Source organism: Spea bombifrons, chromosome 2 (assembly GCF_027358695.1).
Source record: "Spea bombifrons isolate aSpeBom1 chromosome 2, aSpeBom1.2.pri, whole genome shotgun sequence".
NCBI classification, from domain to species: Eukaryota; Metazoa; Chordata; class Amphibia; order Anura; family Pelobatidae; genus Spea; species Spea bombifrons.
The window spans coordinates 134137397-134150574 of record NC_071088.1 but is presented as its reverse complement, the minus strand read 5'-3'; the positions used below and the strand labels follow the sequence as shown (position 1 = coordinate 134150574).

At 44.5% G+C, this 13178-nt stretch overlaps 1 protein-coding gene across 7 annotated transcripts in view; it reads right to left on the bottom strand.

The window, feature by feature from the left end:
* The window catches only part of PICALM (phosphatidylinositol binding clathrin assembly protein), a 34755-nt gene that overhangs the window by 10893 nt on the left and 10684 nt on the right, over positions 1–13178 (bottom strand). For 3 of the 7 annotated variants that reach the window (XM_053456570.1, XM_053456573.1, XM_053456572.1), the window contains exons 3-13: positions 13021–13096; positions 12136–12238; positions 11822–11915; positions 11595–11706; positions 11157–11263; positions 10555–10596; positions 8391–8476; positions 4718–4841; positions 3583–3719; positions 3088–3185; positions 1505–1654 (exon numbers count right to left, since the gene is read on the bottom strand). In XM_053456570.1, coding sequence (XP_053312545.1) covers positions 1505–1654; positions 3088–3185; positions 3583–3719; positions 4718–4841; positions 8391–8476; positions 10555–10596; positions 11157–11263; positions 11595–11706; positions 11822–11915; positions 12136–12238; positions 13021–13096 — 1129 coding nt within the window. The remainder of the gene's footprint in view (positions 1–1504; positions 1655–3087; positions 3186–3582; positions 3720–4717; positions 4842–8390; positions 8477–10554; positions 10597–11156; positions 11264–11594; positions 11707–11821; positions 11916–12135; positions 12239–13020; positions 13097–13178) is intronic. The other 4 variants (XM_053456574.1, XM_053456575.1, XM_053456571.1 and 1 more) reach the window with 3 other exon arrangements.

Genomic DNA, 13178 nt, shown 5'->3' with positions numbered 1-13178 from the left:
CTCAGGTGGACTATATATATATTCTGATGCCATCAATTGTTATCGTACGTAAGGAGAGCCATACTGGGACATACGCAAGCGTTTTATTTGATTCACAATTGCAGGTTGGAGCTTCTGGTTTTACTTTTTATCGGTGGATAAAAAGCAATTTTTCACCGTCGAACCCCCAAGTGAAACAAGTTACTGCCTTTCCCCGATACCCTAAATAACAGACAAATAATTTACACAGCACTGACAAGAGTACGAGGTTCTAAAAAGAACAGCCTTAAGACAAATCCCCGGTGACGGATTACTGGAACGCGGGAGGATGACGGGTCATCCCGCCAACGGATTCAAACAAACGCTACTTCGCGTAATCCAGAAATTTGTATATTTTAGAGCCGTAAATGCGACTGCTATCCCGTTACTTTCCATAAACTTGATTCAGACTTGAAACGCGGCCAGGCTCTTTAATCAGCCCTATGTAAATGCCGCTGATCCTTAAATCCTGGCCTGACAAATCCCATAGACCGGGGGCCAGAAACATTTACTGCCGGGGCCAAAGACCTGACTTTATAGAGCCTTTCAAATAAACCATACGCCTGTTATCCTCCAGCCTCTTGCTTTATAAAATGAGACTGGAGGCGTTAGGAGGTGATTTCACGAACCTCGGAGATGCAAACCTTAGCAGATCTCTTGTATTATTCTGTCCTCTGAAGGTTTCATTCTAAAAAATAAATCACCTTCAAGAAGGATAAACCTGCAGACTCAGAAGCCAGAAAATAGAGAGCTTCTACTTGTTGCTCCACTCAAGGAGGTCCCTCATCCTCGGCCGGGCCAAACCAAGCTGGTGTTTCCCTTCTACGCGGCTAAGGCGGCAGAATGATATTTATCCAGCTGCTACACACAGCCAAGAGTATATTCCCAGTTATAAGAGAGTCTGAAGCGTCTAAGGTCATTAGACAGTATGACACGGCTTCGTGATATAAAGAGCCAAGGAAGACCGCTGATGAGATGGACCATATCGTGGCATGGAGACCAACGGCTGCACCCACCACCAGCATGGAACCGGCTCCCGAAACCTTTTACCCTTACAGCAACTCAACTAAACCCACAAGCTTTACACAAAGATCCCAGAAAGATACCCCGACACTTTATAACAAACAGACAATACAGAACGTCGTCCCACACACTGGAAAAGGGAGCTGAGCGATGGCAGCCTCAACTAATACATGGTTTCCATTTTTACTGGCAAAGAAGGGATTCTACTTGCTACGTGTCTCCCTAAAGCAAAACCCATCTAACAAATATGTAACTAATATTCACGGAAGCCATTCCCCGGTTTAATTCATGGACAGTGATCGTCAGCAGCGTCCCGCGGCCCTGATCACAATGTGAAAAAGGAGTGAAGGGCCACATATACCTCATGAGAATTGGTGCCTTTTGAACGGAACACTTCAAATACTACAAGTTTGTTTTCCCTTAATGAACTAGATGGGTGCAAAGTGATCAAACGGTACGTTACCGATAAATATGTCATGGTTAGGTGTCTTAGCTGTAAAACTGGTGGCATCAGTGGTTACCACTGGTGGATGGACACCATCACCAGGTTTACTGAGGAAAGGATTTAGGCTCGGAATGGGTTCGTCGACAGCTTCAGAAGAAGAGAAAGGATCTGCACACCCAACAGAGAGAGGGGAAAGTTTAACAGAACAGACAGAACACAATAGAAACATGTCAGAGGTGAACACACACGGTTAACATCAGGAACACCCAGGAGACGTTGCGTGGTCCTTGACGAACCCCAGGCGGCGCGGCTGATAGGAATTGCTACTTGGTGCCCAGGTTTCACCTTCATACAGAACAGATTCCTATGATCCGCTTTATACAGAGACCTTTTCCCTTATCTTTTGGGAGACAGGGCCATAAGAAGTAAAACATGGGAGCCGGGGGTCTCGGTGTCCCAGGGAATGGAGCCCTGATTTTACACACCAGGTAGAAAGAGGGGCCCATATGCCATAGAAACCTGCCGCCTCGCCAACGTGGACGAACTGAAACTCCCATGAGGTACGCACAGCATAGATCGTGGAAGGATCTTGGCTTCTGTCTGGATCTGTACGTAGAACTTTAACAAAAACTCTAGCCTAAGGTCTGTTTTAATGTGATATAACTGCTGCGGGGCATCACTAGGATGGTGAATACACACAAAGCATGGCGATGTTATATAGATTGCTCTTATGTGCGCAGATGGTTCCTTATGACCGGTCCCATATTTGATTGGGCGCCTCTACAGACTGAATATTTTGCCATTTCCTCGCTTGTTCGCTCAGAAAGTAGGCAATAACCAGTTTGAGCGCACGGACATTCATTCCTGACGCACACCCGCAGAAAAGAGCTTCTATGGTTACGTTAAATGACAGACCAACCTTTAACTAATACACCAGCTGCTTGCAGACAGGAATATGGAAGGCTGGAACAGAACAGAGTCAATCTACTGCCAACCGTTACGTGTGACACAAGAAGTGGGGCTTGGTTGGTTTCATTCTCTTACAGTAAATATGTGCAGCAGGGCCCACCATTTTTATAATATTTTCCAGTGGGAGGCTGCACGCCGGGCCAGTTGCAGAACTAATGCCCAAGGACAGTCTAACCTCTCCTCTGACCAAGATATCCGGACATGGCCAAATACTGGCCGTATCCTGGAGATAATCAACAAGGGAATCCCACAAGTGTCTAAAACTGTTCATTCATGCGCAGAATTATGTCACTGGAGGCCAGTGAGTACCAGATATGCATTCTCTCCAGAAAACATTTAATCCTTCACACACCTATCCCCCACAATGCCAAAACTCTGGCTAATCACACCATATACCATCATGCTAGGTGTAAAAGAGTAAAAAAAAACAAAGAAAAGCACCCCATACAAATCAAAGGCATGCATCGCTTAAAGACCAGCATACAGCGTTAAGTAAGAAGACTTTAAGGGGTAACCAAAGTCGTTAAACCAGAGGAATAGAGTAAAAAAAAAACAAAAAACAAACAAGAGAATAAAACATTAAATGCAAGAAGGTAAAATACCCCCCCCCCAAGACTATTAAAATTGCTTACCTCCCCATGTCCCGGCTACTTGTGGTATGCCAGTGAGCGGGTGCCCCGCTGGCTGGAAAGATGGCTGCATATCGAGGAGGTCATTCGCCAACTTGGAACTGCCAAAGATTCAAAGAACAGCACTCACTTATCGGAGACCACGTCCGAGTGAACCCAACCCACGCGGCGCATGTTTGTTCAGGGGGAGCTCACCCGCGGCTTTGAAACATAACATTATGTATGTGATATATTATACTATCCTGATATACTATTACATATTACATATAGACATTGTTTACACAATAGTCCTCTTTTCCCCCGACCGATCGCGTCGCTTGTCTGCCATCTGTAAGAGCTAAGGTTGCATGCAGGTCGATGGGTTTATTGAGCGCATGCATTCTCTATACCACCAGCTTTTCCTTTCTTTAGTGAAACGTAGCAAGATGAACAAAGAAAAGTACGTAATCCACGTGTATATTGTTTGAAAGGCGCCCCGCTAACTACAGATGCAATTACCTGTTTACAGAACTAGGCGTTGCAAAAATGTCCACGGCAGCCATTGTGTTTATACTGCCAGCCGAGGACGACACGGGCGATGAGGCGGTCGTGGAGGTGTTACCGGGTTTTTTGGCCAGCTCCTTTAGACGCTGCTCCTGAAAAATACAGACTTACTGAAATCATGGACAACCGGGCTACCCGGAGCCCCAAACACCGGACAGCCCCCCCGGCGTACTGAATGAATTGGAACAAATTGGGCCAGTTGGACACAAGCATCAAGTGGAGTATCCCAAGGGTCTGTCCTTTAATCCACGATCCGGACGGAACACAAACAATAACCTTGGAATCTTCAGCTAATAAATAAATGCTGAGGGGTTTTGTAGCGAAAACAGACATTCAGAGCTTTAACAAATTACGCAACCGCTCAAAAGTTTAAGGTCACTTCGCAATGGGAGATTTTGTCCACAAAATCATGAAATGGATCAGAAATCCAGCATAGACGGGGTTAATGTTGTAAATGACTATTGTAGATGGAAGCTGCTGATTTGTAATGGAATCTCTTCATAGGCGTACAGAGGCCTTTATCATTCCCATTACTCCTGTGTTCCAATGGCCCTTTATCACTCCCATCACTCCTGGGTTCCAATGGCCCTTTATCACTCCCATCACTCCTGAAAAGTTTTGTTTTTTATCTCGGGAAAATGTTTTTTTATTCTCTTCTGGATTAACAGAGATGGGTACTTGTTAGTAATAAACTTGGTAGACTAAGTCCTTTTTGACCTGCATAACTAAGAAAGTACCGATTGTATCTCAGCGTAATTTGCATTACATAACCGTTGTATAGCTGCTACCGAGCATCTGACAAGTAGCAGAGATCACAAATCACTGCCACACACACTACACGGACGTCTCGCACGGACGTCTGAGTGTAATAGGAGTTTCACGGAATGTCACAAATCCTCTCAACACTCTACACATTACCAATTATCTAAAAGGTGTCTGGTGGAACAAGATGTAAAGATGAACGGGGACTCATCCGCATGCAAAGCGCCTAGGTTCACCAATATGTCAATCGGCATTTTAATATTACCGCTGGCAAAGAAAAAAGGCAAAAAGATTTTCTGTTATTTCTCTTTGTCGATCGCGGGCTCACCTTTAAAGCTTTTAATCGGGCCTGCTCCTCCTCTAAAGCTGCCTGCTTTTCCCTTTCGTCCACTCTGGTGAGCGAGAGGCCTGTACTAGCGAGGGACGAGACTGCGTTGGAAAGCGTTGTAGCCCTAAATGGGGAAATAGGCACCATTATTCGCAGAAATTAAACAGTTTTATTGCAGAAAGCTCATTAACACGCGGCTGCGACTTTAACTTTCAAAATCTAACACAAAGAAAAGCAAGGTTATATTCTAGACTAGATTCATAGGAATAGAAAATTTATTGAATTCGTACGAAGCCCCGAAAACGAGGCCAGAGGCCCCCCAAGAATCGAAATTCATGGGCCCACATTCCTTCACACTCATCGTTCATGCTCTCACACTCCCTGCCTAACAACCACTTATGCTAACGTGAGAGTGTGAATGAGAGTGAATGAGAATGAGAGTGTGAATGAGAATGAGAGTGTGAATGAGAATGAGAGTGTGAGTGTGAGTGTGAGTGAGAATGAACGAGGGAACCGAATTTCGATCCAAAGTTGACAAGGCCCTCGAATTTTTGGCCGAACCATATGGGCAGGGAAAGAAATTAGTTGCCCGAAGACAAATGAGCCAAAAAGAAACCGAAACATTTGTCTGAATTGCTTTTGGCCCGTTTACCCGTGCCTAATATATTCCATGCAACCCCTTTGGGTGAGGTTTAATAGCAAATTAAGTTGTGTGCAGTGAATAGCAATTTGAATAAAGATAGCCGGGTCGGCCAGGGGCTAAAGTTTTCATATGCAAGTTAATCTAAGCTTACTCTGCTCAATCACAAAACAGGGAGGTAAACGTATATATGGGTACAGCGCACCTCAATCAATTTATATGTGTGCATAGTGAGCGAGTACATTAAGCATTACGGAAATCGTTTTTTTTGTGTGTCTCGAGATGACGGCGGAGTTATGGAGAATTCAATATCATTCGCTTATCCACATTTCACTTATACCACCCCCCCCCCACCCTCCACATTTGGCACGTTCCTCGTCATATATTTGGTGCGCCGCTTACACGTCATTACTAACCGCTAAGCATATCGAACAGAACATATAACTATACTCATTACAGAACAATTACAATGGTTCCATTTTCTTTTTAAATGTAAAGCTGGTTTGTGTCCGAATCAGAAGTCTAGAACATTCACCGAGAGGCACCTCCGGGAACGTAAAGTATTCTTTGCCCATCTCTGAAGCTCTCAAAGCGACGGAACTCAGAACTATTTATAGATTAGACGTTCATATTGTATAACGCTGAAGAATGCGATGTTCCAATGCCAAGGATGCAACGCACTCAGAGTGCTAGATACATGGAACAGTCTTCCAACAAGTGAGGGAATGTAAACATGCATGGGATAGACATACGGCTCCTGAATCTAAGACGAGATTAACCCCTTAATGACAAAGCCCGTACATGTACGGGCTCAAAATGCATTGTTTTCAATGGGTTTTGGCACCGCCCATTGTCCTTAAGGGGTTAAGGTTTTGAGTCTTTACAGCAGGAGAAACGGGGCGACCAGACTGGGCCGATCAGCTGAAAAAATGTATGTTTTATGACATAGTAAACAGTGAGCTGTGCCGGAGGTAAGAATAAGCGCCGCGCACCGTATTCAGACTCCTCTGCAGATGCGGCAAGCAATCGCTCCAAAAACGGTTACCGATGAATATTATATATAATATTATACAGGACACTACAGAGCGATCGCTCCCAAACTGTCCGCGTTCATAGTATGTCTTCTACGTGATCCATCCTGTAGAATACGCACAGTGACCGGCTGTGGGGCGCAGTCCCTTCGGCTGCGCATGTACAGAGCCAGGGACCCCGCTCTCTCTTGTCTGTCACCGACTGGCAGCTTTCCCTGCATCTCTAACCACTTTAAACTTGTATACTTCCACTGGGTTCTTCTGGCGCCAACCGACTACATCAACAGCAAGAGCAATCAATGTTGGTTGAAATAATGGTCGAATTCTCCACAGAAAGAGTTTCCTTTAATTAGATCATGCGCATAATCGAGACAAGGCACACAACACACAAAAGTCGAAGCGTTGTCTGATTACATGTTTGGATTACATGGTTTATATAGCATCTTATCTACTTCTAATAGCATGCATTATTATGATTGGTTACTTTTCAAGCAAGTTACACCTCTTTAAGCTGCATAATTAAGAATGGCCTAGACTTGACCCTTTGCACATATATATAGAACAACATAGAGTAGACGTGTTGGCGGGAACTCGTCCATATATCATAGACTAGACATTCCCTGCTTTCTTATGTCTTTGTTCAGGAATAATATTTACGATAACATAAGCTTTCTTCTAACAATCAACGTCTGAAAACAGGCAGGTAGTGAAGTACCCTCCGGGCCCGTTCTAAGTACCCCCAGGAAAATTGGCTCTACCCCCTGCCGTCACCGCCAGAGATGTTCTCACTCAAGGGTCTAAAAGGATATTAACAGCATCAGCAATTAGTTTATTCCCATCTGCGGGTTGTCTGGTCGCTGAGTGTTGCCTTAAAACGTTATTTGGTAAAGAGACAGAAGCCCACACGGTCACTAAAACCTAGCCGGAAAACCTATTACACGCCATATGGGAGAGTTCCCTCCGCAGTATCACAAGGAAAAGGATTTCAAAACAATATATATATAATTTTTTTTATAAGTTCTAATTTTTCTCCAAAAAAACAAAAAAAACTTTCCTTTTAATCGATCAGCCATCGATATAAAATTTAAAGAAAAATCAGGTTTTACCTAAAGCCAATATCGGTAAAATGACATCGCTAAAGACATAATAACAAAATAATAAAAAAGCCCTAAGTGCATATTATATATATATTAAAAACGAGAGTAAACTTTTTTTTTATGTTATAGCCCATAAAAAAAATATTTAACCAATGAGTTAGATTTCAACATTTTCAGGAATCTAATAAAAAGAAAAAAAAATCAATTAATGACTTCCATAAAAAACAGTGATTTTTTTTTTAATCGATATCGGGGAATATTCCCCCGACGCGGCAGAGAACGCGCTCGGCGGTTTACAAATAAACAGTCATTCGAGAGTCGGCGGAAATGAAATCCGTTTGCACGCATTCATATTTAATAACGCTCGCTGAGTGCCAATATATCTCGCTCGCCGGGGGGGGGGGGCCTGGCACGCTTTCCAGGATGCCTTCCATAACACTAACCTCGGATTTAATGCATTTCTGCAAACAAATGCTTTTTGAGGATTAATATTTTATGAGGGCGTCTAAGGATCTAGGTCACTCTGAAGCGGCATGGATATAACGCAGCGGAAAGCTTCTGCTGCTCCTCGATCCGCCACCGATTATTATGTTCGGCCCCGGCAGGAATATCATTTATAGGTATTCACAGAACATACGCGACCCGATCATTTACTCTAACCCCGACAGATCTAATAGCCGGGGAAAGGGGCAAATGGATACGGAGGATTCTGCGGTATCCCCCCATACATTGGCAAGGGGTACACTACAAGAACTTAAAGGCGACCAAGCAGGTACCCCTATGCATTAAAGTGCGTATGACAGCTGAAGCGTCCCTTTAAAGGTTAAATAAGCTAACGAGAGTATGAGCGATTATTCACGTTAAATGCTAAAAGCTCGTCGATCCACGTGGCGCGTTTCGAGTACCTGCTCGCTGCCGTCGAGTCTTTGATTTTCTTTCCATCCAAGGAGGCGAGGTGCTGCTCCAAAGCGTCGAGGAGACTGCTTGGAGCCTGCGAAAGAATAAATCCAAGACTTAATCAAATGCAACAGCGAAGCGCTTAGTCAAGAATCTGCCGCCGCCGCCGTCGTGTTAGAGTACATGAAACAGGAAAGACTGGAAATACAGCGCTTAATGTGACCCACTAAAAGGGAAAACAACACAAAGGTGGGGAGGAATAACCCCACACAGCAATAAGTGATATAAACAAAATCTAAATCAATAAGAGTTACCAGTCTTATGTGTTTAAATCAAAAAAAATTATATATATAGACAACAAACTGGTTTCATAACCAATAAATGACAAACCCTTTGGTACACGTTCTCCAACAGGTAGAGAAAGCCTACAAAGGAACACAAACGCAAACAAAAGACAGCGCTGGAGTAGATATAAAAACAATCATTTTAATACAAAGACAAAAATATACAGCACATTCAATCAAAAGAATACGCAAATAAAAATAACATTAAAAAAACCTCAATATTTGAATATAAATAAATCAAAAACAGTAGAGTGATATTCAACCTGCCCCGCCAGGGGTTAAAAAAATATACAGGAAGAACAAAAAGGAAAATATATATACTGAATATATATAAAAAGACACTTACCACTGAAATATATTTTCCCTTTTTGTTCTTCCTGTACATATTTTTTTTTTTAACCCCCGGCGGGGCAGGTTGAATATCACTACTGGTTTTTTTTATATATTTATATTCAAATATTGAGGTTTTTTAATGTTATTTTTATTTGCGTATTCTTTTGATTGAATGTACTGTATATTTTTGTCTTTGTATTAAAATGATTGTTTTTATATCTACTCAAGCGCTCTCTTTTTTTTTTGAGTTTATATGACACAGAAGCGGATAAAACCCGAGACGTTATTATAAAAAAAAAAAAAAAAAAAACGCTTTAAGATGGCCGTTAATGATCCCGCGAGCAGAGGCGATTTACTGAAAGAGGAACTGCCTTAAATTTAGTGTCTGCTCGCTGAGTGCTCGCTCATGTTTCCACTCGCCGCTTCAAGCCTCCTGGGGACTGGTTAAAAAATATTTGAATGTTATTAAAAGGGTATCACAAAGATACCGAGGTCTACAACGCCAGACATGCAAACCAGGTCTACGATTTGGCCCAGTGGGGCAGGGGGTGATCCGCAGCCCCCACCCAGGAAGGGCCCAGCGGGGCGATCCGCACCTCACCCGGCAGGGACCCAACAAGAGGAGCGCAGCCCCTGGGAAGGACCCAGCAGGGGAGGGGGAGCCCTGCAGGCCCCAGGAGGGACCCAACAGGAGCAGTGCAGCCCAGAGGAAGGGCCCAGCAGGGTAGGGGGTGCTCTGCAGGCCCCAGAGGGACCCAATAGGAGGAGCGCAGCCCCCAGGAAGGACCCAGTGGGGAGAGAGCGGGAGGTTACTTTTTTTTATTTAAAGGAGATCTCTGCCATCTTGCTAATGATTTTTTCCGCCCCCATGACAGCTCTCCTTTCAGACTTCCCGTTTCCCCCCTGTCCATGCGCCATTTGGCAACGAGAAGCCTCTTCTGCTCCGAACCATTTGCCCGCATGCAGCTGTGACGGCTCCCATCTGACCAGCGCCTTAAGAAAGCTTTGTGTCTTTTTTCTCTGGCAGTTTAACAATTTTTGGGGAATGCGAGCCGACCCCCTGAATTCATTCCTTATGTTGGCTCGTTACAGCGTACTGTGCAAAATCCAGATCTGCTGCTTCTGGAACCGACGACAGAAATATTTTCCCATGACACGGCCGCTATTTACTTGGCTTATTAAACCCAAAAACTTATTTTTCCACAAAACAGAGAACGGATCACAAACAGGCCAAACAAACACATTTAGGAGTTTTAGTAACTTTAAAAAGTAATAAACGTCTGGTTTTAACCATTTCAGGACGGGGGGATAAGAGAACCCAAGCCGACGGGTGATATCCGACGGCCCGAGGGATGGACCATTCTGTGACTTTCACCAGGAAGCGATTGATCTTTGGGCAAAGGATGGTGTTTTGTCTTCTCCGGACCCCATCCTATTCTCTCCACGCAGCGTATACACAAAAAGAGTAAAGAAAGGGGGCCGCAAACGTCCTTACCTGAGATAAATCCGGGATGTCTCCTCTGTCAATACCAACTTGCTGAAACGACAGATTTACACAGGTTAATATATCTACCGGCCACGAGCCCGGCACATAAAAGATGCGTTTGCAAGCTTGCACATGAGCTTACACTCAAGCCTTACGCAGCTCCTCGCAAATACGGTGGGCTTATTAATTTACATTTGCACGTGGCTCCTCGTGACGTGTCATAAATATCATAAATGCAACTATCTTGATCTAGTTGCACATTTGACACGTTCCCTTGCCATTCCATTAACACAGCTGCTGTGTAACGCAAGTTTTACTTTACTGAAAGGGTGGTAGATCGGTGGAACAGCCTCCCAGCAGAAATTGTATTAGATCTAAGACAAGGCCACTAATTAAGGTCTTTACAGCAGAAGAAACGGGCAGACTAGATAGGGCCGGACAGTGGCCAATCTGCTGTCAGATTCTGTTTCTATACAGCCACCAGTTACCGGAGGGAGACTCGCTTGCACACGCCACAAACTGGGGCCACCACTAGCCCACTAGCTCCGTGGCTGAACTGTCTGATTTATACCTCAGTAGCCCAAACACCCCACAAAGAATTGCAAGCTCACCTCTGCTACTTTCAAGAACTCCGAGATGCGAGTCATTCTGGTGAGAAACTTCTTGTAGATATCCAGGCCTTCCTTGCATTGATTCTTCTTCATGTCAAAGTATTTTTCTACGGACGCAACGAGTTTGTTAAATTCAGAATACACAAAAAAAATAAAAATAAAATAAATCAGTAAAACAAACTATGGGCCGCGGAAAACTCTTCGGGACGAAGGAGACAGAAGCCCCAGAGAGCGTTTACCCGCTACGCTACCGCCGGCTTTAGTTGGGGGTAAAGTCGGGACACCAAGAAGACAAAGATAAGCGAAGCCGGAACAAGGTTTATTTCCAGGCCGTTTTGCGATACGAACAGTTACTGGATGTTTTTCTTAATCTGGGTTTAGTTAAAGAGCAACTCTTCCCACCCCCCGCAGCCGATGGACATGCGCGGAGATATTTACCCAACAGGTTAATGATTCCTTCGTTATACGCAGCAAACAGCCTGATGGCGTCTTTGAAGAGGAGCATGAAGGCCGCGTTGATGACGCCATTCGTCAGCTCGTTGGCGTTAACCTGGGATTCAGAGAAAAAACAAATCAGGACTAGGGTCTCGTCTTCACCTCTGGGCTTATTCCTCCTCGTTCGAGGTTTCTGGTGTTAATGAAACGTCGGTACATCCCCGACTTACATTGAAATCGAGCAGGGCGTCCATTTGGTTTTGTATGATGGGCATGGTTTTGAGGAGCTTTTCCGTGCTCATTGTCCTCATGACTCCGTCCGCCCTAAAAACAGACAGCTTTAACACGGGAGCGTTATCAAAAATAATAATCATAAAATGGGAAAGATTAAGTAAAATGAGAGCTCCAAACACTGAAGCAGGAGGCGATCTCCGGTGTAATGAGGCTTCTCGTCGTGCCGGAGGAATATGTGGGCATCAGGGACGTTATTAACCGCGAGAGCTTCGTATGGCCCAAAACATCCACAAAACAGACAAAAACTTACCCTCTTTTTACTTTGGTGAAATCAAACGCCACCTGCCTGTACGACACGGCTTTCTCATTCAGATAGCGGCTGTAGCGTCTTATAAACGTGGACATGTCGTAACCTGAAAACACGGGGAAAAAAATACAGCCATCAGAAGAGGTTTGTGTCGCACAAAATCCGGTCAGCCAGGAAACTACGCAGTGCATTAAATCACACGGACACGATGCCGTGTGTCAAAAGTTTGGGGTCACTCAGCTGTTTCCATAGAAAACAAGGACATTTAATGTAATTGGGACGCAGGAGTGATGGGAGTGATAAAGGGCTATTGGAACACAGGAGTGATGGGAGTGATAAATGGCCATTGGAACACAGGAGTGATGGGAGTGATAAAGGGCCATTGGAGCACAGGAGTGATGGGAGTGATAAAGGGCCATTGGAGCACAGGAGTGATGGGAGTGATAAAGGGCCATTGGAGCACAGGAGTGATGGGAGTGATAAAGGGCCATCGGAGCACAGGAGTGATGGGAGTGATAAATGGCCATCGGAGCACAGGAGTGATGGGAGTGATAAATGGCCATCGGAGCACAGGAGTGATGGGAGTGATAAATGGCCATTGGAACACAGGAGTGATGGGAGTGATAAAGGGCCATTGGAGCACAGGAGTGATGGGAGTGATAAAGGGCCATTGGAGCACAGGAGTGATGGGAGTGATAAAGGGCCATCGGAGCACAGGAGTGATGGGAGTGATAAAGGGCCATCAGAGAGAGAAGAAGGTTAACGCGGCAGGTAGGGCGTGATACTAAAGTGAAGAACAAGGGTCCGTCCTAAAGAACATTCCTCTTCATCTACAAACGTATGAATGCCATTAAGTTCGTTTGCCCCCATCAGTGCCGCCAATCTCACCTTGTAATCCGCTTTTGTCCAGGAAATTGCTTAGGTTGAACAAGGTATTCCGAGACGCCAGATACTGAATAAACCGCTGCAAGAAAGGAGAGGCAAACAAGTTCACATATATAAAAGATCAAAACGACTGCATGTTTCCAGACACAATGTTACCGCTA